The 26,462-nt window shown below is 38.5% G+C and overlaps 2 protein-coding genes across 2 annotated transcripts; both read left to right on the top strand.

The window, feature by feature from the left end:
• The first annotated feature begins 8,525 nt into the window (after positions 1–8,525).
• On the top strand, positions 8,526–14,350 carry cyld2 (cylindromatosis (turban tumor syndrome) 2). Its single transcript, XM_074669326.1, has 14 exons — positions 8,526–8,755; positions 9,042–9,540; positions 9,822–9,951; positions 10,582–10,829; positions 10,922–11,090; positions 11,604–11,736; positions 11,925–12,029; positions 12,296–12,375; positions 12,506–12,572; positions 12,656–12,785; positions 12,884–12,992; positions 13,112–13,230; positions 13,320–13,524; positions 13,776–14,350. The coding sequence occupies exons 2-14, from the start codon at positions 9,106–9,108 to the stop codon at positions 13,979–13,981; spliced, it is 2,136 nt and encodes a 711-aa protein (XP_074525427.1). The 5' UTR covers positions 8,526–8,755; positions 9,042–9,105; the 3' UTR covers positions 13,982–14,350.
• A 2,071-nt stretch (positions 14,351–16,421) lies between these two features.
• top1a (DNA topoisomerase Ia) lies at positions 16,422–26,077 on the top strand. The gene is made up of 21 exons (XM_074669314.1): positions 16,422–16,596; positions 17,041–17,065; positions 18,945–19,041; positions 19,146–19,266; positions 19,814–19,866; positions 19,962–20,054; positions 20,162–20,231; positions 20,424–20,515; positions 20,621–20,736; positions 21,142–21,263; positions 21,355–21,477; positions 21,703–21,890; positions 21,968–22,112; positions 22,405–22,548; positions 22,712–22,897; positions 22,989–23,057; positions 23,135–23,249; positions 23,402–23,529; positions 24,372–24,466; positions 24,559–24,708; positions 24,812–26,077. The coding sequence occupies exons 1-21, from the start codon at positions 16,564–16,566 to the stop codon at positions 24,912–24,914; spliced, it is 2,268 nt and encodes a 755-aa protein (XP_074525415.1). The 5' UTR covers positions 16,422–16,563; the 3' UTR covers positions 24,915–26,077.
• The last annotated feature ends 385 nt before the right edge of the window (positions 26,078–26,462 follow it).

Here is a 26,462-nt window from a genome sequence, read left to right as displayed (position 1 = left end):
AGCCACCACAGAGTCATAGAAAGCCCTGAGCAGAGTCCAAAAGACCTCAGTCTCCTCAGCAGGTGGAGACGTCTTTGGCTCTTTTTGTTCAGGACATCCGTGTTGTATAAATCTATATGAGTTAATTTCAATCAAGTATTTTTCAATTAGTCTTAATTTTACAGCAGATACAGTGAAATACTTAAAAGTTGGTGAAGCTGTTGTAACAATTAAAATTAGGGAATCAGCTGTGGGTTGCATTTTTAACTCACTACTGAAAAGTACTCTGAACAACTATGAGCATTTTTAAAGTTTTAAAATTTGGGTCTTAGCTCTGGGGATATGGTTCAACAAATTAAAATTCTTTGAGTTTAATTTTGAAAAGGCTTTTTGAGACACTAACACAAGGGTCTTCAACCTGCAGCTCTGGAGCCTCATGCGGCTCTTTGACTCCTTTGCAGTGGCTCCTTGTAGCTTTAAAAAAATATGATTGAAATAAAGACCTTTTGTTTTTCTTATGGAAAGTATAATGATTATAGACACTGATACTAAATAGGATCATGCAAGAACATTTTGTTGAACTAAATATGTGTCACCTCTTGCAAAAAAGTTTAGGGATTCTTTTTTTTTTTTTTTTTTTTTTTTTTTTTTTTAGATTTTTGTAAGCATTTTTGAAATTTGTGTAAATTTTAAAACTTTAATTTTTTGACACATTTTCCAATTTAGAACAGAAAACATTTTTTTTTAAACAATTTAAGTGTTTGCAAATTTCAAAATTTTATGGATATTTGCAAATATTTGGCAAATCATATAAATTAAATTATTTGGAAAACAAATTGCATTTTTTTTCACAACTTTTTGAAAATGTATCGAATTTTGGAATTTTTGCAGATATTTGCACATTTTTTATTTTCTTTTAATTTTGAATTCAGCAAATTTTTTGAAATTCTAAGTTTTTTTTAATGGCAACTAAAATTTATGATAGTACATTTCTTAAATGCAAATTTATCAAAATAAAAAAAAACAGACTAAGAAATCACATGTACGGTTTTATAACACAAAACTTCTTGTTCAAATAATAAATCACTAGATTTTATCCATGTTTTGATTTTTATACACTTTTGTGGCTCCTGAATGACTTTAGTCCAGGTGAGCTGTGGCAAAATGGCTCTTATGAAAGTAAAGGTTACAGACCCCTGCACTTACATAATATCATGGCACATCATTCTGTAATGGGTATACTCATAAATGTTTTTTTTTTTTAATTACTTTAAATGGTTCTAAAGTCTTATTCGCTAAGTATGTTCATCTTGAAAAATAAATGGTGGCCAGTTTCCTTTTCCTACTGATCTAAATCAAACTATTTCAATATCTTATGCATCAGGAGCTTATAATTTTGTTTTGGCCTTTTGTCAGTGGTCTGTTTTATGGAATTATTTCCCAAATAATTTATTTTAAGCACGAGACCTTCAGAAAACTTTACAGAGCCGAAAAATTGTGAAGATAAAAAGCAATTAAACACAAAAACGTAACAGAAACACATTTTCAACAAAGACTTTAGAAACAATGAATACTTCAAAGGGGTTTTGTGAGACATTACATTACATCACATCTCGGACAGTACTACGTCCTATCTTGCTCTTTTAAGTGAAGTCAAACGTCCAAAAGTAAAGTGATTTACTGAAAGAAGTAATTGTAATGATGGGTAGAATAGACCTGCGCAGATCCAACGTGTTGAAACCAACTCTCGCGAGAATCAAATCAAACCTGAATCAATGGCCTCTGATTGGCTTTTTCCTCCAGGTGGGCGGGGACACGAGCGTCATCTGCTGTCTGTGGTCGGTTGAAGATTTGAAATACAAAACAACAGCCTTATGTGGATTAAACAGCTGGAGGATTTTTTTAAACAACCCTCTAAAAAATTTTTTTTACCTTTGACATTTGAATTTTACAGCTGCACATTGTTCTGCGTCTGAAACCGAGGAACATTATCACCAGGTAAGGACACTGCAGGGTTACAGCTTATTGAACTAAAATCCACGGACGATTGACATAAACACGCGTCTGTTTTCATAGATGCTGTTATTATCTAGACTGTGATTTGATCATCTGTGTTGACTGCTGTTGTCATTGATTGTCTCAGTGCAGAGGGCTTGTAGCCATTAAAATTTACAGGACTGAGGCTACTGTCACAGTTATTTGTTCGGTATGAGACCCAAATACCATAATCACGCATAGAGGTACGTTATAACCGAGGCAGACCCAATTGATCAAGGATTTGATCTAGGGCTGTGTTATTCTTTTTTCTTCTTTTTTTAATGATGTGTACCTCGATTTTAAAGGTCAAATGGCACATTGTCAATATGAAAACTTAGTTGTTCAAAATGCCTAAAATCAAAGCATAATCTAAACATAATGTCAGCTCAAATTTAGCCAAGCACAGTGTCTTACACAGCTATCTCTGAAAGGTGCTGGGGCGTCTGGGTAAAGAAGCCCCTCCCCCATTTATCAAAAAACAGATGGACCCTAACAATGAAAATCTGAGGGAGTGGGCAACATTATTAAAACCCAGTATGTTTAAGGAACTTTCATTGGACAGACCTAGTCAGCTGACCCAAATACCAGAAATTTGAAAAATAATAATGATGAAGGGTCTCCTTGCATCACCCACTTCCAAACAGTCGTAGAGAGATTAGAGTTATATTTGTTGCTGTTTTATGTTGCTATATAAACATCCATACACCACTGAATGAGAAATTATTTTTCTTGTCTCTAGCTAAAGACTCAACACCGGAGCCTTCTGCTGGACAAAGAAAGGAAAAGAGGAAATCAACAAAAACAAAGAGCTGTAGAAGAGAAAAGGAGAAACAAGTAATGTTCAGAACAATAACTCGTCTGCTCTTTGGTGAAGAGGAGGAAACCCCCCAGGAGGTCAAGTCTGGGGAAGTATTGGAAGAAGAATGGCTTGTGGTCAGCCATCAAGGTCAGTTTGGTTTTGTTATAACTAAAATATTTCATATTAGAATGAAAAAACAAAATAAAGTATGACTGGTTTAAAGAAAGGCTAGTGTTATGAGTCATTTTTTCAAGCCACCTTGGGTAAACAATTAAGATGTATGTATAGAAAATTCTGTTTAACTTATGTGTAATGATGTAGCAGCTTTTTTAAAACCGTTTTTATGTGTTATTTATTTATTTTTTTGTATAATATTGTTTAATTTGTCTCTCTTCACACAGAGGCGGTTTCAGCAGAGAACCAGGGTCCAGAGCAGACTGAAAATGAGCAGACATCGAACTCTTCTCCTCATGGAGACACTGCTGCACACTTGAAAACTGACATCAGGCAAGTAACCAGGAGACATTTTACCTTACAATATTATTAACATTTAAAATCAAAATAAGTATCAGAAACTAAATTATCTTAATTTGCAACATGGTATTAGTAAAATAAAAATAATTTCAGTCTTTTATTCATTATGCAGTAGTTCCAGTTAAAACAATGTTCACCTTTTAGAATGACGTGCTGGACAGAATCCCATCTTTACTCTCATCTCTGGTTATAACAAAGACAGACAGGCAGCAGCTTGTCTTCATGCAAATCTTAATTTATTAAAAACATGTAGTGGTGTCCCAGTCTGATATTGATATCGGATATCGGTCCGATATCAGCATAAGAACAAATATCGGTATCGTATCGGAATGCATCTTAAATCTCCGATATAAGTAGTCCATTCCAGACTCCGCTTCTGCTGTTTTTATTTGATTTATTTAGGTTATTTTCTGGGTATTCTAATTTATTCTTTATTTTATTCAATTACTAGTATATTCTTATGTTTAATATTAAAATTTCTGTTACCCATTGGTTAATAATATATGGGTCAGTTTTTCCTCATATCTACTGTTGCTGACTACTGTTCTTTGTTTGAATAATATCACTTAATCAAGCCTTTTCTTACATGACAGACATACTACAAGTAATAAAAGTATGCATGTTTAAAGCTGATATCGTATCGGATTAATATTGGTATTGGCCAATACTCAATGCTGCAGTATCGGTATTGTATCGGAAGTGAAAATGTAATATCAGGACATCCCTAAAAACATGTCTGCGAAGAAGGATACCAAACAAGTACAAGGAGCTGAGAAGTGAAGAAGAAGAAATTGTCTTATGTACATTCGTGACACCACACTACAGACACACAGGCTGAGTAACAGTCACTCTAAATACACTCACTCTAAGGGCTTACTCATACTTAAGATTACAGCAATGACACCAAAACCACTTATTATTCAACTCTACTTTAGGTTGTGGCCAGCAGCAAACATAGCCAAACATTTATGGCATGGCCTGTTATCCAGATAGTGTTGTTGAAGGCTCTGTCATACTCCAAACACTTTATGTTGACTGACTGTACAGTGTTACTGACTTTTAATCTTACAATGTTTTCTTCAGCTTTCTTTCTTGTCACTTTGCCAAAGCATATATTATACTGAAAATATGTCCTAATGCACAGTCAATCTGAAACCTCTTGTTTTTGCTGGAGAACCAAAATGTATGGTAATGACCATTTTTAGGTATCAGACAAAACCTCAGGTGTTAGAAAAACAGGTTTTTAGCTTCTCAAAAAACCACAAGTTTGATTACGAAGCTTGTGAAAACTTATATAAAATAATCTGTCAAGCTAAAATTTACAGTTATTTCGCATTTTGTTGTAATGATCTCTGAAACGGCAAACAAACTTCTTTCACGTCTTTCTGAAAGCTGTTACATTATCTCACCTGCTTTCATATCTCTCCAGTGTGTTGGACCAAGAGATCACCGTTCAAAGAAGCAATGACAGTAACGCCAGCAGAGCCGTCACAGGCACTGTGTTTCATCCCAAAGCTTTGCTAGAAGTGACGCAGTTGACTTCTATACAGAAGGCCAAAGCCTGGGCAGACCGACACTACATGACTCGTAATGCCATTCAGCGCCAAAACCGTATACGCCAAGGAGTCCACCATCACTCATTCCCACTCCAACAGCCAGGACATCGCCACCTGAGCCACTGAGGCCCTGGTTGGTCAACAGCAAAGATGTTAAGTAGCAAATAGTGTTAAAGAGACAACATAGTTAATAATCATGTTTCCTACATGTATTATTGCCTTGTGCAGATTTCTGTAATCTCGATGTGACCCATTACAACACTTTACAAATGTTACCCAGGTAGTAGGCAGCTATATCTTAACTCGTACTGTATTTAAAATGAAGACGTTAAGCTTGTTATATGAAACAACATGTTTTACTTCTGGAGTGTGTGACTTTATACCTTAGATAAGGAAAAAATCAGCCAATGCTAATGTGCCAATGCTAATTTTAAACATAATGACGTGATCTGTGTATCAACAAGAATGTCCTCTGTGCTCTTGGTTAAAGAACTTTTTTTTCCTTTTTTTTCATGGCAATAAAAAATGAAGGCTGCAGCTTGTGCTTTATTTGCCAAATATGTTGATGCTTTCACACGACACTGGACTTTACAGTTTTAGAGGCACAAATGTGCATTTTGTTTATTGATTTAGGCCAGAATTTAAACACAGTGGAGATGTGTGAAAGTGTTGATTGATAATTTAACCAGCGGATAAAATCTGGCTGCACAAGTTTTACTGGTTTATCCTACTTGACATTATGTATTGTGTGTCATGTGTTGTAACAACATAATTATTTCACAACAGCAGTTTTTTTTCGCACCTATCCACAGAAATATGTAGAAATCCAGACAAATGGTACAACAGTACCATTTCCTTAGGGGACCTTCCCAATGGATTAATAAAGTTCTCATCTATCTATCTATCTATCTATCTATCTATCTATCTATCTATCTATCTATCTATCTATCTATCTATCTATCTATCTATCTATCTATCTATCTATCTATCTATCTATCTAGGCAGCAAATACATTTCACTTTGCTAGGAAGCTAAGAAAGTGAGTAGACACACAAATAAACAGATGGATAAGACAGACAGACGAACAAAAAGACAGATAGGAAATCTAAGAAATAAAACTGATAAACAAACAGACAGACAGAAAAGAAACCAAACAGTTGTACAGAAGGACAGATAAACACACAGATGGACAAACAAATAAAAAGACAAAAAAAAAACAAATACAAAGACAGTGGTTTGATGAAAAAAAGGCAGAAAGAGGGACAGACTGATACTGATAAACAGACAAACACTCAATCAGATGGACAGATAAACAACAGACAAAGAAAAAGACAATCAAACATAATAAAACCGATAATCAAAGAGACAGACTGAAAAAAACAGGCAGATTGACAAGAGATTAAGACAAACAAACAACAGTAGACTGACATCCACACCAGTAAACACACAGACAGTCAAAACAAAGGGACAGACTGACAGACAGACAAACAAAAGGGCGGGTGGGAAGACAAACAAGTCATTGGAGGAAAACATGGATGATCAAACCAACAGAGTCAAACAGCAATGAACTACACAAACTCCTTAACATAACCACAGGGTTATGACATTGTCATTTTAATGGATTTCCAGTTTGTTTTTGCAATAACTACAACTTTCTATGAAACCATTACTCACAAACATATTAGCCACATAATTCCAAATTTGCATCAGCTTCCTGCAGACACAGCTGGTTACAGACTGTAACCATGTGATCATATGACCTGGTGTCCGTTACAAGATGACGCTGCACCTGCAGACAGTCTGACGTAAACACCGGATATGTATGGTATGTGCTGCTGGGTACACTGACATTCTTTCATCTTATCTCTCATCCTATGAAACTGCAGTAAGTCATTTTGAAGCAGAGTCATAACAGAGTCTAGTTTTACTCTTAACATTTCCATTCTTGGTAAATACCATCCAATAGATCAGTTAGTTACTGCAGTCAAGTGTCAGTTAAAGCTCAAACAGAGACAAGTCAGGAAACGGGCTGTCACCACCTCAGACATCCTTAACAGTGGTAATGGCATGGAGTACACGAGTTTAAAAACCCCAACTTGATCATTTCATATTATGAAAGTTTGGTTAATTATTCCATGAAAGATGTTGATTGTTTATTTTTGTGACACAATTTTGTGCACTTAAGGTGCTGAGCAGCACATTCTTGTATAAATAAAAAAAATAACCTCGAACACTTCCTCAGTTTACAAAAAAAATGTTTCTACTGACTGTAAGTATGAGACAACGGTGAGTTATTGATCTTTGGTGTCACGTTAGTAATTATCTATTGTTAGTCATTTCTATCCTTGTACCTTCTTTCTTACTTACAGTATCACCTCCGTGATACTGCTGACCTCACTGCCTTCAAAACAAAACTCAAAACTCACCTGTTTCGCATAGCTTTTAATTTAACAACCCCCGGTAACTGAACTTGCTTTTACTCTACACCTTTGAATTGTTTTTGTCTCGTCTTCTTTTCTATACATGTCTTTCTTTTCTGTTATCTCATTGTTTTTGTATCTGTTTTTAAACTTGTTTTTTTTTTATACTGCTTTTACCTTGTAAAGCGACTTTGAGAACTTGAAAAGCGCTCTATAAATAAAATGTATTATTATTATTATTATTACTTGCTCTGTTTCCAGTATTGAGTGTGCAGTTATTGCAAGAGGGTGGCAATGAAATCTTGAAGAGCAAAGACACTTTGAATAGTCATGATCCCAAGAATCTGGAGAATGAAAGATATCATCTCCGTTAACTCCATTTTCTTGTCTCCCTGAAATCTTTAAAGATACTTTTGTTAATGGTAAATGGCTAAGATGTTGTTGCCCTAATACGCAAGTATGTCGCTGCTGTTTTGAAGCTCTAATGTTATCGTAATGAGCATCAAACAGACAACAGACCTCTGCTACATACTTATGAAAAAGAAAGAAATATGATCTGGGCTTGTCATATGAACTTGTCTCTTCTTACCTGACCTCTGATCTGAAACTGGGTGATGGAATTTTAACAAACCAAATTGTCATGTTGGTTCAGGACACATGCTCATACTGAAGAAAATGAGGGCTGTTACGTAAAACTGATTTGCAGTCAAGATACTGACAGACATTCTTACTGAGATGCATCACAGGGTTGGACATGTCACATGTGTACAGCAGACAAACATGTCACTCAAAACCAGAGACTCTGGGTATTTATGCACCATTTACCTTGGTATGGTTTATTTGCAGATTTTAATGAGTAGTGTTGCATCAATGATAAGTCACTGAAAATACTGAATCTCCTCTTGAATGTCAAAGTGACAATGGAGTCTGAGTGAGAAATTTGGGGCTTATCTTGATGTTGGGTGTATTGACAGTACAGCTTGAATCAGGGACAGTAAAGCTGGAGTCACAGTTCATATGAGAATAGATCAAGATATATTTTTTGGTGTTTATATTTACTAATTGTTTTAAAATATAAAGTCAAGACTTTATGTTGGCACCAAATGACCACCTTTGTTGCACATTTTTCAATGCCTTTAGAAAATTAGATGCCAATTTGGCCCATTTGTTCACTTATTAATCAAGTATATGGCGTTGTTGCTGTAATCTCATCAACAGGGAGTTTGAAGGCGGTGGTTTGTGGAGCACGACATGAGGGCGTTGTCGGTCACATACAGGTCAGTATTTAAGTGTCTGCCGTTCATCCCTCCCACTGAGAACAGAACAAGTGCAGAGAGCAGTCACAGAGGACGTGAACCTGCCTTTCCTTGAGAGGAAATACTTCATTCAGCGGTGGAGGAGTAACATGTCGTGGATGACAAATTAATAAAGTAAGTGTGACATAATTTTAAATGCTACAGCAACTCCTCTGTGACATCTAGGCGAAAACGAGACAGAGTTTCGCAAAATGTTTTAGAAAGAGGATTACTTTAATCAGGAAATTACTATTTCGTTTCATGGTTTCGTAGTAGCAATCCATAAAACACTTTTTACAGTCAAAGATATTTTCTTATTTTAAGTACTTTTGTTGTCTGGTTTCACTAGACTGCAAGTATCATGGAACATGCAATGAACTGGTGTTCACCAAATAATCACGCCTGCTGTTTTCTTACACAGGTAACTCCTTCTACGCTGAACAAAAATTGCTTCGACAGACCATCCTGGAGGAGAAACTGTCCCAATGGAGCCCAAAAGTTTAGTAAAGGAGAAGTTTTTCATTGTGATTCGCGGGAAGTCGAGGAAAGGCTTCTGTCGAGGATGCATCGGCCGCGCTGAGGCAGAGACGCCGCAGGGAGAGCTGGTGGGTCTGCTGTACAGCGGCGGCAGCAGCGCAGGGAGCCCCAAGAGCGGAGGCGTCGTGAGGAGGGAGGACACGTACCCTCTGACCCGCCACCAGGCTCAGCTACTGCTCTTCGTCTCCTCCTCAGCCAAACGCTTGGAACTGCTTTGTAACCCACAGCTTTTCTCAGCTATCTGTGAGCTGTCTCAGGATGACCTGGTGGTGGTGAGGCACAAGAAGGGACACATGCCAGGGCTGGTGAAAAACCTGATGCAAATTGGAAGGAAGGAGGGCAAAGAGGACTTGCACATGCTTGGCTTTGAGGTGGAATTTGTGGTAGGTGATGCTCTTTGGTGTAAACTTAAAAAATGAACAATGTTGTGATGTTGTGTTTCACTGGGTTACTCCCAATCTAGTTAATGCAGACACCAACGCCAAGATAATTGCATGATAAACCTAACACTTTCATTTATTACAGCCTGTCTGTCAACAGACAAACTGATGTCAGAAAGATGTGTGATTCATGGTGTATTTTGTGTACTATGTTTACAGCCACATAGAAAAACTGTGCTGTTGTGTGAGACTAAATGTGATGTGTGTCTCTGCATTTTGTACAGGACAATGGTCACAGTTTGCCAACCAAAAAACCCGCTCCCCTGCCCCTGTTCAGTGCTGCAGATATTGTGCAGGTTGTCCCATCCTACTCTGTTCCTCTTGGGCTGCAATGGAAAGATGGTCAATGTGGAGGTAAGTTAACTGGCTAGATTCAGTGCATAACATTACTGAACACAAATGAAAGCCCCTGGATTTCTAAAGCAGTAAATGCTGCATCTACATGATTTTTTTTCATGCTCGAGGTTCTTTATTCAGTTGATGTTTACCAAGCCTTTAGGAAATTATGTTAAGTATCTTGCTCAAAGTTCCTTCACATGCACACCTGGGAAGTTGGGAACTTAAATTCTGACTTCCCAGTTGGTGGATGATAGGACGGCCTCCCGTGCCAAAGTCATTTAACTTGAATCAGTGATTGAAACAGAGTTCAAAGTCTCTCCCAAAATAACAACTTTCGTCACTCTCTATCATCACTTTCAGTGTTGCCGTACAAAGTTTTAAGAAAAATCCTGTGACTACAGTGAAAATAGTGTCCCAGTACAATAGCTAGAAAAACTGGTCCCGTTACACTGGAATGCAAACGGGTAAATTCTTCAAATGTGCTTGCATTTTGCACATTGTGAACCCTCAGCTGACTACATACCTCATATTTAGACCTTTGCTGTTGCCTGAGGTCAATCTGATGAAGCAGCATGTGATGAGCCAAAAAATGTCATATGACTTACTTAACAACAATCTCTCCACACCCTCTTTTCCTCTGTTTAGGTCTAAACAGAAGAGCAGTGACGCGCATCAACTCCTTGCCGAACATGGGAAAGACGGCAAGACAAGCAAAAGAGAGCCCTATAGAGCGGAGCGTCTTTCAGAGTCAGCATTCAAGCACACCTCCTGTACTTTTGGAGGTTGGCTCCATGGTGGAGGTGGTCTCCAACACGGGGGTCAAAGTGTATGGGGTTGTCCAGTGGTTGGGGGTTCCTGCAGGGAAGCATGTTGAGTGGGCTGGCATTGAATTGGTGGGTATCTATAATGGTCACTGTTAAATTCTTAGTTTTGGTTAAATTTTCAGGCTGCTCATATCTGATCCTCTTCCTTTTTTTTGATCAAGGACTTTGAGGTAAATGGTTGCTCTGATGGGAAGTATGAAAGCCAGAGATACTTCACCTGCAGAGGTAACCGGGCTTTATTCGTTCCCATCACCAAGTGCAGCCCTGACAGCAGGTTTGTCCAGCCCTCTTCAGGAACAGAAACCCCAAAGCCCATCGAAGCACCTCCAGGTGAGACACTTCTGTCTGTGTGGAGCATGCATGCACATGCAGTTCAGTCATACATGTTAAAACGTTGCTGGTACATGACCAAAGTCACATATTACTTAATCAAACAGAATATAAGTTTGGAAATGGTTGACATTATTCAGAAATATCCATCCTAATCTGGTGGCAGAGTACTCTGCACAGAAGCCAGTGTCGATCAGGGTGCCAGTATTGTGTTGTTATATAAGTCACAAAGACTGTTTGGTTCTGACACAACCTCACATAACAAGGGTTGAGGAACTTGGCATTGTCTGAATCATGAGTCTTGTTTAATTAGTTCACCTTGATGCATTATGCCTTCAGCAAGATTTAGTAGAGACAGACATCTGAAATACTTCAGTAATGGCAGCAATGACGCTTTGTAAGGGGTGAAGGAAAGATTCTCAAATCTACTTTTTCCTGAAAAATAAAGTCTGGGCAAAAAAAAAGCTATTTTAAGAAAACATTTGTTTTAACTGGTTTTCATTTTATTTTTAGTTCTTCCTTTTGAGGACTCAGAGGGGGATGCACCACCTATCCCTGAATCTGAAGCTTTGTCTTTGTTGGTGGGAAAAATGAAAGGGATTCAGGGACACATCAACTCCTGTTACCTTGATGCCTCACTCTTCAGGTAAAGCCAGTTTTCCAGCTCCTGGGTATTGTATTCTAAAGTAGTGTCCTGCATCCTCAGCTCAGATTTGTGCAAGCTTTTGTTATCTGAAGTTATTCAATTCAAAGGAGATCATGTACAGCTCACAGAGCATGGTGAACTCCAGTCAGATAAGTGTTCTGTTAAACAATGTGCTTTTCTGTCTCCAGTTTGTTCAGCTCAGCCGTGACCCTGGATAATATCTGCCAGAAACCTGCTGACACAGAGCAGCCCATAACCTGCACTCTGAGGAAGATAGTCAACCGTCTACGCAGGTAAAAACACAGCATTCAAGACGATTTATGTTGTCACATATTCTGCAAAACACCCAGCCATGGCATTTTATGACTTGATGAACAAGTACTGCTTTGCATTTAAATGATACGGGTGCTGTATTTATAACACCCAAAACAAACAAACACTATTTCGTAGTTACATAAGAATTTTCTTTTACTCACTATTGTGAGCAACTATCACTATTGTGTGGTGCCGCTTCAGTCTTTGAGTTTTGGTGTTTTCTCACTAATATCTCAAATCGCAGACAGGGGTTTGTGCCTGCTGAGAGTGTGATGAATTTCCGTACCCAGCTTGGCTGTGACACCTTCCAAACTGATGAAAAAGGTAGATTCTTATTGTTATTCAGTGTAGAAATATTCATGAATAAAAAGTCTGTGACGGTGCACTAAACTTAAGCCAACCACTCCAGTATTAATGCTTTAATCTCCAGTATCTCTGCTTTATTTAACTCTAGATCCAGAGGAGTTTATCACAGTCCTCTTCCAGAAGGTGCTTCACATGGAGCCTCTACTCAAGCTCAGGTAGGTCCCTGAGCCTCTTCGTATCAAATCTTTACTCTTGTTTGGCTGAGCAAAGATAAACCCTGAAATTCATTTTTTTTAAGATCGAGCGAAACATCTCAGGGTGCCTACACATTCCAGATCTTTCTAGAAAAGGAACAGGTGGGACAGCTACCCACTGTTCAACAGCTTCTTGAGGCATCCTGCTTGTCAGGTGACCTCAAGTTTGAGGAGGTGAGTGTTTACGAGCTTAGAGACGAGCTTAGTTGGTTGAATGAGTTTCCTCCGCAGTGTCTTGTAACTAAAACTCTGCCTCTCTAATTGGGCCACAGGTACCGTCCTGTCTAATGGTTCAGATGCCAAGGTTTGGAAACAAGTACAAGATGTTTTCACATATCATCCCAACCACTGAGCTGGACATCACAGATCTTCTCTATAACTGTGAGGAAAAATACTTTATCACCAACAGTTTAGAGCAAATGGATTTTATTAAAAAACCTCTGAAAAGTAGACGGATTAAGTGCTTAAAAATGCTGTTATATTACCTCCTTTTCTGGTAGCGCCAAGGGAATGCTTCATCTGTGGACATTTGGCAGAGTACGAGTGTCTTCAGTGTCTACCAGATCGCAAACTGCAGCCAGGGAGAATCAAACAGTACTGCCCTACCTGCAACACACAGGTAAACCAGATGTTAGTTTTCTGCTTGAGTCTCACATTCAGAAAACTTGTCATCTTTTGTAATCCATCTACTTTATATATTTCTTAAAGGTGCACACCCATCCCTCACGGCAGCTTCACTCCCCTAAAGCCCTGGCAGTGCCAGCAGATGTAGCAGCAGACACGTCTGTGCCCAGACACATGATGCAGCTGTTTGCTGTGCTCTGCATACAAACCAGTCACTATGTGTCCTTTGTCAAATATGGCCCTGATCCTCACTCCTGGCTTTTCTTTGACTGTATGGCAGACAGACGTGGTAAGATTGATTCACCCAGATCTTTCTTTATTCTGCATACTTGGACTTATAGTGTTAATTTGTCTTTACAGTAGCTCAGCTTTAGGCAAACTCAAACTTGTCGTGCTGTTTTAACAAGTTTTCCTCCCTTGACTGACTTCTTTTCTGATAAGGCAGCCTCAACATTAGATAAAGCGACATTGTGACGCTTGTGACTAGTCTTTATCTTTTCTGAAGCTGATGTCTAATCTTGAAGTCATTCTTTCTTTTAGGTGATGATAACCATGGTTACAATATTCCGGAGATCAAGGCGTGTCCGGAGCTGGGTGACTTTCTGTCCCAGCCTGAAGAGGAGCTAGCTCGGGCAAACCCCACACAGGCACCTGAACTAGTGCGTAGACTGCTTTGTGACTCCTACATGTTCCTGTACCAGAATCCAGCCAAGCCACTTTCAAAGTCAAACCACCAGGAGTCTTAGAGAGCACAATGTTCCCATAACAGCGTCAAAACGACCTTGCATCTCTGCTTAATGAGTAACATTTTATGTTGTTTATGGCATCCAAACAGCAGGAACTGATATGGATGCTTTCAACAAAAGAGGGAACAAAATATTGTTGAAGAGCAACAGGCAATCATACTCAAGACATTTGACTTTCACCGAATTAGCCCATAGGTGGGGTCAATGTCAGAAGAGGAACACTGAGAAGTATAATCTATTAAATGTCTTTATGTTACCCTGATTATTTATTCCAAGACTTCTGAAGTAAATTGAAGCATGTTGGTAATTTAATTTGCTTTATTGCTATGTGAGTTTGCTTATGATATGGAAAATTAAACTCTTCTCGAGTACCTGCTGAAATTTGGGAAGTGTTGTGAAATTCTTGGTTGACAAACATGATGAAAACGGTTGATTTTTTAAATTTTTTTTTAACTTTTGAAAATCTTTTGATACACTGTGGAATAACAGGTCCCTGAATGATATTTTGTACTTGAAATATGTGCTCTATTAGCTTAAGAATTGCATTTAAATAGATGTGTTAATTCTTTGTTTTATAAATTTATGTAAGAAAGTGTGAATGGTACTAAAGCTCAGGAAAAAAATTGAAATAATTAAAATTTTGAAAAAGATAAACACAATGAAGCTTATTTGATTGGGTTTTTTAAGAGAAATTTAAGAGAAGATTCATGACCAGCTTTTATCGTGTTTTACACAATCTTGAATGGCGTGGATTGCTTTTGACTAATCAAATTTCACACGTTTTAGAAAAGAAAGAAACAAATTTGAACTAAACTGATGGCCTTTGAGGCTCTGTAATATCAGGTAAAATCTACACTGCCCTCTTGTGGAAAAAAAAGTCTCCCACATTCACTCACGTTTCTGAGTTAATTAGCCTCCAGTGAGATTTCTTGTTAACATCAACAGAAATGTATGCATTACTGCATACAAAGTTTTTTTTTTTTATTCTAACTTAATTGATTACAAAGAATGTATAAAAAACTTGTTGGTGAAATTTATTTTTTAATAAAATAAAATAATACAGTACAACATGTTTGGCTGCATGGTGGAGTTTGCATGTACTCCTAGTGCATGCATAGGTTCTCTCTGGGTGCTCCGGCTTCCTCCCACAGTCCTAATACATGCTCATCAGGTTAATTGGTCACTCTAAATTGTCCATAGGTGTGTGTGTGTGTGAGGTCTTTTGTCTCTACGTGTCAACCCTGTGATTGACTGGCAACTAGTCCAGGGTGTACCCCGCCATATGACAGCTGGGATCAGCTCCAGCCACCCATGACTCTGAACAGGATAAGTGATATGGAAAATGAATGAATGTTTGAAATTCATATTTATTACTCAATTTCAAATTGAACACTACAGTTGGACCCTATCATATACTTTTCACTGTCCTCTAATGCAGGGCTGTGACAGGGCCAAACAGGAGCTGGCTGTGACAGGGTCTGAGGGTCTGCCATTACATACACAGACACACACACCCAAAAAAATTAAAACCCCAGATAGTGAAGGCACAACTCAGCTCTGACCACTCTGATCGGTGTTATTCATATCTTTAAAAAATGTGGTCAGTAAAACCCTAAAGAGGTAATGTATGCAGCACTTTTGTACAACTCTTTTTTTTTCTCTTTATAAAAATGTCAGGAATCATCAAGACAGTTGGTCATCATTTTTTATAATTAAAGTAAAACCTAAGTTCTTGTACAACATATATGAAGGATAAAAACCTAGATTTGATTTAAACTGTGATTTTTTTTTTAACCCACAAATGTAAATTTTATGACAAAACTGCAGTGTGTGCTAAACTCTTGCTGGGCACAGGCCCATTTGACAACACCCAAACTATATAACGGTTTTAACAGACATAAAAAAAAACAGACTAAAAAAAAGCCATCAAGTAAGTTTGTGACATTTTTGGAATAATTAAGTTTTTCCTGATGTTACAACTCCAGGACAAATAAGGAACATTTATGACAGAAATGCCCCAATAGCTATTGTGATTAATGATGTTAAATGGGAGTATTGTTGCTGTGCTGTTACTGACTAGCTTGGTAACAAGATAAAAACGATATACAGTAATTTTGCTCTGAACTATTTTGTTTCTAAATTATTTTACTCACTCAGAACTTCGTGTGGCCTTTTCGGTGTTTAACGTCCATTCTTATTAAAAATGTACAACCTTACCCCATTGTATCTTACTGCACCCTATCATCACTGCTCTGACATCACGAGGGTCACAGTGAAGCGGCCGTTTTGTTGCAGTCCTGAACATAGACATGTTTTCGTATAGGCTGCACGGTCCTGACCCTACACTCCTTGGCTCTGTAGCCACATGTACTATTGGGAAAGTGAGCAACACGTTTTGAAAGGAGGAGGAGCCTCAGGGCCCCTACCATTTAAATTAAAGCGCATGCGCATTTGAGTTGAACTGGGACTTCTTTCTCTTACACAACTGTGTCTTTTCTTCATTCTGCCTGCATCTCTTGGCCGGTGTGTGGTAACCCTTCACGTTGCCTATCTTTGATTTCCGACCAAACAACTCTTTGGAAATGAGTGGGGACCTTTCCCACAGTGAGGACCAGGTAATGCCATTACAGGCGCTTAAAAGACATGAGCCATGGTTTAATTCGCTTGGTTGTGTCAGGGTAACTTGGCTATCTTTGGACAGTACCTGCTAGCGCGCGTTAGCCTACCAACTCATTTTGTTGTTATCAGTGAGTTGACACGTTTAGTCTTGTTCTTATTTGTATTTTATCGAAAAGGTAGGGTATGAGTGACTGTCAGAGTAGCTCGGCGAACCATAGATAGCACAAAAAGCAAGGTAACGCTTCATTTTAGACTGGTGTCAGCTGTAGCTTGAGTTAGCAGAAGCTCTGTCGGCATCAGACACTGAGCTACAGTACAAGCTAGCCTGGTTAGCTGGACAGCTAGCAAACTGTCGCTATACGATTCAGCAAGTTCAAAGTTAGTTAGCCGGCTAATTAGCAACTACGATATTTAACATTGATCTGTGTTTAATTTTTCAGGTTGACTGTGGCTCCCGTTTCAATGGTAAGTTTCGACATTAAGCTCAGATTAAACATGAGAGGTTTGATCAGTTTCTGACAGATAATGATGGCACACATGAAACGTAGCGTTAGTTTCAGTAGAGGACAGAAATGGCGTCCAGAGACTAAGTCCTCTGTCTCACTCACAGGCTCCTATTGTTCAAAAGGCAACCCTTATTAAAGCTTTTCCACACCTTATATTCTCAATCCGAATGATTTCTGATACACACCTTGAGGTGTTTTATCAGTTTATCCCACTGGAAAGTCTTGTTGGGCAGATCTTCATAGCGCATTTCTCTCCTGAAAGTAAGGGTTTGGGGGTTGAGGACTTAGTCTCTGCGCCATTTTCTTTTTCGGTGTAGCGGCCTGACGGCGCTGTGAGCTGAACCCAGACTGTGAACCACACACAGATGGCTGTGAGGAGGAGAAATGCTAAAGCATAGTGCACCGTTCAGATACCATGTGCTGACCACGAAGAGTCTAGCCTTTGATAAGCGGTCTTGAAAACGCCTTTTCACTGCTTATGGTATTTTTGACCGTTCCGAGAAATTGTCTTTACCTATTGCTTGGAGAAAGTGACCCATATTAAGTTATATCCACACTTGAAGACAACACTTAAAGCAATCGCTCAAATTAATAACCGCATTGATAATCAGAGGTCGTAATATGAACGTCTCATTTTATAAAAACATCAAGTTCCCCTTTTAAGCTTTTTTTTCCACATCTTAGTTTCCAACATTCATTTAAGGAGTACAACACAAATCCACTAAAACTTCCCTGCACAGGAGGTTTCTTGTTTCATTATGAATTAAAATACAATTTTTACCTAACCATCCCCATCTTGAATGTTATCTTTTGTTATGTTTGTGCGGATGCTACATATAAAGATAGCCACCATACATGCAGTATTATGACTTTTTTCTCCCTTTTTCCTATGTTAATGATTTTATATTCAGCTTTCTACTAATTCAGAAATCATGTGATGGCACTGGGGAAAAAAAAATAAAAACAGCTGTAGGGCACACAGGCCTTTGACTTTGCCTTAAAGTGTTCAAAGGAAGCAGCAAGTCTGTAAGAGATGCTCTGTAGTTTAGAAACAGTTGAGGGTTACTTTGATGAAATGCAAGATGTTTGACCTTAATTATGGGATAGACTTAATACCTCATTTTTAAAAAATAAAGTATTCAAAATAAGACATGTTTCAAAGTGTTAATCAAAAAAGGAATTGACCTAGCTTGCTCGCGTAACCAAATTTACCCATTGTTCAGTTTCATCCAGCACTGATAAACACATTACTTGTTTGTACATGACTGGCACTAGGGGAGCACAGGTAGTGTGTTGTGGGACCATTCAGTAAACCCTGCAATTGTCGGCTATGTCTGTGTACAGAATTGAGGCATGTCTAGCTCATATTTTTTGTATTTAAATGATTTTTATAGCTTTTTTTTAATTTGAGAAACTGGTTTTTGCAAAGATAATGAAAGTCTACTCTGTTCAGCTGCATGTTGCAACTTGCCTTTCTCAAACAGTGACGTTCATCCAGCAGTAGAAGGTGCTGTGCTACTCTGCAATTAATTTTCAGTCTACACACTTTTATACTCGGTTTCCACTCAAATTCAGACCTTGTGGCTGCAATTTAAGTTGTTTTTTGCTTTTGCTGGTGGCATTCTCAGTTTGATTAGGATTATCTGCTTTTGCTCAAGTCTACATTAACATCCAGTCAAAAGAAACACACTGCACAGAATCACACAGATGACACTTGTGCTAATAAGTAAATGTTGCTGTTAATGTATGTGCACCACAACTGTATCACAGGCGGTTTGTTGTGGGCTTGTTTAAATTGTCATTCCCTGTAGAAATATGTGACGTTGTTTTCTTCTCAGACTCTCACAAGCATAAAGACAAGTACAAAGAGAAGGAGCACAAACATAAGGACCACAAAAAGGATAAGGAACGAGAGAAATCAAAGCATGGCAACAGGTATGATTCTGCAAATGGACTGGCATTCAACTTGATCCCTGTTTAAAAAGTTAATGTTTAGCTCCTCCAGCTAAAAAATATTTTGCATGTTTTTAAAATTCTAGTGATCACAAGGATCCCTCAGACAAAAAACACAGAGACAAAGAGAAGGAAAAGGTGAAGCACAAAGATGGCAGCACAGACAAATACAAGGACAAGCACAAGGAAAAGAGGAAGGAGGAGAAGGTGAATTAAGATGCCTGAAAATCATCGTACATGCATGTGTGGTTCTGATTTCAGTGCCTAGATTATGACTTGTACTGTTGTTTTTCAATTTGAATGTTGATGTTGGTGTTTTTGTCAATCATACCCAGAGCAAAATGAAAATTCCCAGGCGTGTTAAAATTATGACACGTCTCATGTGAAAGTGGATACGAAACATGATTTTAAGAATCATCACATTCAAATCATGCGCTGAGCAGCCATTAAAATTAATTTTGTATAACACAGAGATTAGGATTTGAATTAATGAATATGTTTTGTATTTTAACAGGTCGCTCATATCTTTTAGTGATGTGCATTAATATGATGTGATGGTGTTTAAGATATATAAAAGCAAAGTTTTTCCAGCGCTGACTGTTATGGCTTTTATAGAAACCACAGAATTATGTGAGGCAAAAAAAAGCTTTTAACAGTGAACAAATTTAATATGAATGGCCTGAATTATTGTTTTTTTTCTGGATGAAGCTAAGCTGTTTTTATTTTGTTCTAACAAAGTTTTTGTTTCCCTTAGATGAAGTCCCTTGACGGTAAAGTCAAAAAGGAAAAAGAAAATGGCTTCGCCAGGTACATCAAAGCTCCACATCACCCCCCAGTGCTGAATTATGCTTCCATTAAATGCTTTCTAAATGCAGGCATTTATTTATTGTTATTTTGTGCAGCCCCCTACATGTGAAGTCTGAGCCTGAAGAAGATTTTTACCACTCTCCTAAACTTGAGAAGTCTCTAAAAAGAGAACGGGATGATGATTTTGAGTAAGTGGCCTATAAAGTTTGACTACTTCACCTTTTTTGAATTTACCTGGGCCATAAAACTGTTTACAGAGGAATCTCATTTGACCAAACTATGCTTTTATTTCTAGCTCTGAATTCAAGCCGAAGAAAATCAAGACAGAAAATGACAAGAAGGCAAAGAAAAGAAAACCAGAAGAGGTAAACAGAATTCCTGTTTGTATTGTCAGTTACAAATGGAGAGGTGCCCCTTTCCTCAGTTTACTAGAAAGCACAAATTCAGAAAGCCCCTGGTGCATTTTGTGAACAATAGTTACTGAGCCATTTGTTAACATTTATTGTACTCCACAAATGTGTAAAGAGAAACTTCACTGCTTTTGTTTTTTCATTTAGGACACAAAGTCTAAAAAGTCCAAAAACAAAAAGGGAGAAGTCGCTGATGGGAAAAAGAAAGCAAAGAAAGAGCCAGAAGAGAAGTGGAAGTGGTGAGTTATTAATGTCAGCCATTCTATCACTGTGTATATTTTTTTATTGTTGAGTGGAGTAACAGTTTCTTTGGCATGTAAAACTCTCTCCTCTGTTTGTTCCAGGTGGGAAGAAGAGAGATACACAGATGGCGTCAAATGGAAGTTTCTGGAACACAAAGGGCCAGTGTTTGCGCCACCTTATGAGCCCCTTCCTAGCAATGTCAAGTTTTACTACGATGGTAAGATGGTGCCAGAGTTAACGATGGCTGGTATTCAAATGTCTTTGGCTGCTTTAAGTGCAGTTATCTGGTAGATAAAGATATCTGCAACAAAAATGTCCAGTAGGAGAACTGCTAAATTCAGATAGATTGGTCTGAAATAAGGGTGTTTCTCCTTAGTTAATCGATTGTCCTGTATTCTGTGGCTTTAAAATGCCAACATAAGTTCACAATTTATTAGTAATGAAGTGCAACACATGGCAACAGAATAAAGTGCATCCTGAATACTGTCAGGTTTGATTAACAAAAACTTGTTTGAGTGAAAATGTTAGTGCAGAGTATTTAACAACACAAGTATTTTTGTCTTTAATGGACAAGTTTGAGATGGTATGGATGCAAAATACTAACCTTTTCGCTGTTTTTTAGGTAAGCACATGAAGCTCAGTCCAGAAGCTGAGGAGGTCGCGACATTCTTCGCCAAAATGTTGGACCATGAATATACAACAAAAGACATCTTCCGCAAAAACTTCTTCAAAGATTGGAGAAAGGTAGTAAAAAGAAATGTTTCTCAAGCAGAGATGTCAAACTCTTTGATGCTGTTTGAAGATTTTTGCCAAGTTCTGTGTTTTGCTCTTGCAGGAAATGACATCTGACGAGAAGGCGAAGATTACAGACCTGAAGAAGTGTGACTTCGCAGAGATGAGTGATTACTTCAAAGCCCAATCTGAAGCCAGGAAGGCCATGACAAAGGAGGAGAAACTGGTCAGTGCAAATAAATATATATTAAGCTGCAGTGTTTACTGATACTATGAAGTGAATTATTCGTTATTGTGATAAGTCCATATTGCACAACAGTGAAATACATTTCTGGATGCATGTGTTACTAGAAGTTTTCAGTTGAAAAGATGAAGGATATAATCTGACTGTTGATTTAACCTACAGTTTTGTGGCTGGTGTTGAGACGACTCTTTACTTCACAATTTACAGAAAATAAAGGAGGAGAATGAGCGCCTTCTGCAGGAGTATGGCTTTTGCATCATGGACAACCACAGGGAACGAATTGCAAACTTCCGCATTGAGCCCCCAGGCCTGTTCCGTGGGCGAGGAGATCATCCCAAGATGGGAATGCTTAAACGCCGAATCAGGCCAAAAGACATCATCATCAACTGCAGCAAGTGAGTGACTGACTGCTTCTTTCAAATCTGTACCTGATAGAGAGGAACTGATATACTAAGTGATGTGCTTCTTATAGGGACTCCAAGCACCCTGAGCCTCCTCCAGGTACAAAGTGGAAAGAGGTTCGTCATGACAACAAGGTGACTTGGCTGGTGTCATGGACTGAGAACATTCAAGGCTCCATCAAGTACATCATGCTTAACCCCAGCTCAAGGATTAAGGTAAGCTGATGGGGCAAGAGCTGTACTGCAAGGCCTTGGATATTATTATGGGTCACATATCTCATTTTTTTTTAAGGTATCATGTCAGTCTTATCTTTTAGATTGCACCCTCTGCACATTGTGTGGCCAAGGGCTGCTTTAAACCCACCGGCTTTTGTTTTTAATGTAAAAAAGTGGGTACTTGGCAGAATGCAGGTCAATAAGTCAAACAACGGGTGACCTTTTCTTCAAAAATATGGTTTTGGATAACTTGGTCCAAGCATTAGTATTCACCACTTAATTCTTTCTGTAGGGAGAGAAGGATTGGCAGAAATATGAAATTGCCAGAAGATTGAAGAAATGTGTTGACCGTATCAGAGGCCAGTACCGTGAAGACTGGAAGTCCAAGGAGATGCGGATAAGACAGCGAGCTGTGGCGCTGTACTTCATTGACAAGGTGAGGTGTCTGATGAATATTCACATAGTGTCTATAGCTTGAGGAGTTTAAACCAGTATAATTGGATTTTAGGAATGTTTTCACTGTGAGCTGGTGCTGATAAATAGTTTAGAGTAATGCGTCTGAAAGCCATCTCTAATCCAGCCGTCTTGGTGTGCTCTAGTTGGCTCTGAGAGCAGGTAACGAGAAGGAGGAAGGGGAGACTGCAGACACCGTGGGCTGCTGCTCTCTGAGAGTCGAACACATCAAGCTCTATCCAGAAAACGATGGTCAAGAGTATGTGGTGGAGTTTGACTTCCTGGGTAAAGACTCCATTCGCTACTACAACAAAGTACCTGTGGAGAAAAGGGTAAGGACTAGATTAACTGTGATTTTAATAGTGTAACTTTGTTTAAAATGTGCCAGAACTGCAACTGTAATGTGTGTCCTGTCTATTTTAGGTGTTCAAAAACCTTCAGCTGTTTATGGAGAACAAGGAGCCTGATGACGACCTGTTTGATCGCCTGAATGTAAGTAAAACATTACCTGGAAAAGCAACGAAAATCTTCAGAACTCACTCCTAACACTGACGGTTTCTCTCCTGCAGACTTCTGTCCTGAACAAGCATCTTCAGGAACTGATGGATGGTCTGACAGCCAAAGTTTTCCGTACCTACAATGCCTCAATCACCCTGCAACAGCAGCTGAAGGAGCTCACGAATGGTTTGTGTCTATCTGCAGTCAAAGAGCTACAGTTTAGAAGCATCCAGCAGTGACCCACGTTAGGTTAAATCAAAGAAACAAAGAGCAGATGCTCAGTGAATCATCCTGTTGGGGATCCATACAAAGTAATCACAATTCTCATTTCTCTGTAGCGGATGAGAACATTCCAGCCAAAATCCTGTCCTACAACAGGGCCAACAGAGCTGTGGCCATCCTGTGTAACCATCAGAGGGCTCCACCAAAGACATTTGAGAAGTCCATGCAGAACCTGCAAACAAAGGTAGACATATGTTTTTAAATACTCTACAGAAACTGATCCTTTTCATGTTGGATTATTGACAACACACTTGATATCCACATTAACTGACTTTGCTCAGAGATTTGTTAGCCACTCACCATTAAGTAATTTCCTCCAACAGAGGAAAAACAAAACTAAACTGTCCTCATGCATGAACAGTCATTATGTTCTGACATTTGCATTTTCTTTGCAGATGTCTACCTTTTTCACATACTATGCTTTTACACCCTGTCAGTTACAATAATTGAGCCAACCCACGGTGTAGCGCTGGTGGTTGAAGAGTCTTTTCAATCAAACAAGCACTTCAGGTCTATTTACTTCAGTGAAGCAGTTTGTTTAAATGCCTGGTTAAATCTAAATGCAGAAAAGCATCAAAATACTGTGTGTTGTCAGACTGGTCTTCCTGGAAGTGAATCCAGCATGCTTTGTGCAATGAGGCAGTTGTCTGCCTCTATATACCCCATCTCCTGTGTAAAATATGCTGAAATACAAAACTGGGGTGAAAGAAAAAATGCTACTGCCACTTAGAAAAGCTTAGTGATATTATATGGACTCTGTTTCTGTGATGGTCTTCTGACAGGCATCTATTTTTCTGGTTACCTAGGTGACCAGTCCCATCCTATCTTGTTTAAGATTGTTTTACTGAGCAGAAACATCAGCACCTTGTCCTTAGGCAGAGTGCTTGTGATTGAGTCACTAAAAACACATTTTGCTACCACTTACTGTGAATATGATGCAAAGGGTCTGTGAAAGCTAGACATTTCACCCCAGTATAATGAATACTGTTTATGACTGATTGTTTTGTACAATTTTTTTCTCCCTAGATCGATGCTAAAAGGGACCAGCTCTCTGATGCCAAGAGAGAATTGAAAAGCGCCAAGGCAGATGCAAAAGTACGAAGAGATGAGAAGTCCAAAAAGTAAGTAACTAAACTTTTGCACAAATTCTTGTGTAACCCTGTTCTCAAAATTTTTAACCTCTTGTGCCTGCTCTCTGCTCCCTCCTCTGTAGGGCTGTGGAGACCAAGAAGAAAGCCGTTCAGAGGATAGAGGAGCAGCTCATGAAGCTGGAGGTGCAGGCAACTGATCGTGAGGAGAACAAGCAAATTGCCCTTGGCACTTCCAAGCTGAACTATCTGGACCCTCGCATCTCTGTGGCTTGGTAAGACAATATTCTGAAAAGTTTCAGTCTTAGAAAACGTGCATTTCTCCTGGATCTATTTAAAGCTTTGTTCCAACGATTAATTGCCTTGTCTGTTTTCTAGGTGTAAGAAGTGGGGCATCCCTGTGGAGAAGATCTACAACAAAACACAGCGTGAGAAGTTTGCCTGGGCCATTGATATGGCAGACGAGGACTATGAATTTTAAATCCCAGTTTGTGGTTTTAACTATGATACACCCATTTTTATTGGATACTTGTTTTTTTTAGCTTAAGTCAATTTTACTCGATGGCCAGACCTGCCAGGAATTATCTGACAGTTTGATCAGTGGCGACATGGTAAGATGAATTGAGGCCATGTTGAAGTGGCAGGAGTGGTTGTGGGTAGTCTAAAACATCTGATCTGAGATCAGGAGTCAGGGCCGAACTACACCCACAACTCGGCATCAAAGCAAAGTAATTGGAAGTTATTTTATCTTCGTCTCGCTCCCTCAGGGGCAAATCTGACAATACCTGAACTTTGAACTCTATTGTCCTACAGCTACTGTATTCAAGCAAAAAGACAAAAAATGCTTTTATTGTTTTATTTTTCTTGTTCACTTGCTCTGTATTTTAGCCTCCCATGTATTATTGAATTCTATATTTTGATAGACAAAGTTAAATCAAATGAATCCTTGACTACACCCACAGGCCTTTCAAGGAACATGGAAATGTGAGTTTTAACATTTGAGGGGTTCGTGTGTGTTCGCACGTGCGTGTGTATGTGTGTCTTGGCCTATGAAGCGATCTGTTTGGTTGAATATTTTTAACTGGACAATGTTGAACTGTTTAGCATGAAAGAGGATGTCTGGGCTGGCAAAGGGCAAAAATAATGCAACCATGTCAATATTTACTTAAGCAAGCAGAATGTGAATATCTTGTTTTACAGCCTCCATCAGGGACTTATCTTTTCAGTGTAAATGTGAACCATTCATTTTTATCATTCTAAGCTGCAAGCATCCTCTGAATCTCACTGCGTTGCCATGTCTACATCTGATTTTTAACTTAATTTAACAGTTGCTCCCAGAGAAAAATCCCCCATCTGTTACTTGAAGAAAATGCTATGATAATGTATTTAAAGTCAGTAAATGGAGAGTTTGTCTTTCCAGAATGGTATGTGAGGGATATCCACTTTGCCAAAAATTACCAATCTGTTACAATTTTAGGCATTTTTTTAATTGTGTAAAGAATGAGGTTAAGGAAATGTAACATTTTAATGTGAATCCAGTTCATTTAATTCCACTCTTATGATAGAAACATTGATGTAAGTAGCTGTAAAGTCAACATCCTATTCTTGTTTTACCTTCTGTCATAGCCTTTGATCATGTTTTATTTGAGTTTTATGCTCAGTGTAGGTTGAAAACTGAATAAAATCCTACAATTTAATAAGAAGTGTCTTTTCTTTTTTTCCCCACTTGTCTTAACTGGTTAAACGTTTTCTCAGGTATTTTTTAGGAAGTGTATTCAGGAATCAAGCATTTGCCTTGTTTTTAAAAACAAAGACTGAACCCTGAGCAGAGCACTGAAGTTGCACAGCTGTGTGTTGGTTTTGGACCAGCAACCATGACGGTGGACTTGCCAAACATTTGATCTCTTTTACTTGGAACACAGGCTTGAACTTTATCTGACTTGCATAGAATGTTCCACTTGATGAAGATTTATTTTATTATTGTTATTTTTTTTAAAGACGTTCCAGAAGAAAAAAAAAAATTAAAATC

The sequence above is a fragment of the Halichoeres trimaculatus genome, unplaced genomic scaffold, assembly GCF_033239565.1.
Source record: "Halichoeres trimaculatus isolate MK-OKI-2021-1 unplaced genomic scaffold, fHalTri1.1 fHalTri1_scaffold_1, whole genome shotgun sequence".
Taxonomy (NCBI): domain Eukaryota; kingdom Metazoa; phylum Chordata; class Actinopteri; order Labriformes; family Labridae; genus Halichoeres; species Halichoeres trimaculatus.
This window is presented reverse-complemented; position numbering and strand designations above follow the sequence as displayed.

Excerpts from the sequence above, each read along its gene's own strand:
- top1a (XM_074669314.1), top strand. The coding sequence starts at position 16,564 with ATGAGTGGGGACCTTTCCCACAGTGAGGACCAG. Across the intron at positions 19,267-19,813 it reads AAAAGAGGAAGGAGGAGAAG|ATGAAGTCCCTTGACGGTAA; the intron begins GTGAATTAAGAT and ends TGTTTCCCTTAG. Across the intron at positions 20,516-20,620 it reads CCAGAAGAGAAGTGGAAGTG|GTGGGAAGAAGAGAGATACA; the intron begins GTGAGTTATTAA and ends TGTTTGTTCCAG.
- cyld2 (XM_074669326.1), top strand. The coding sequence starts at position 9,106 with ATGGAGCCCAAAAGTTTAGTAAAGGAGAAGTTTTTCATTGTGATTCGC. Across the intron at positions 9,541-9,821 it reads GCTTTGAGGTGGAATTTGTG|GACAATGGTCACAGTTTGCC; the intron begins GTAGGTGATGCT and ends CATTTTGTACAG. Across the intron at positions 13,525-13,775 it reads CTGTATGGCAGACAGACGTG|GTGATGATAACCATGGTTAC; the intron begins GTAAGATTGATT and ends TCTTTCTTTTAG.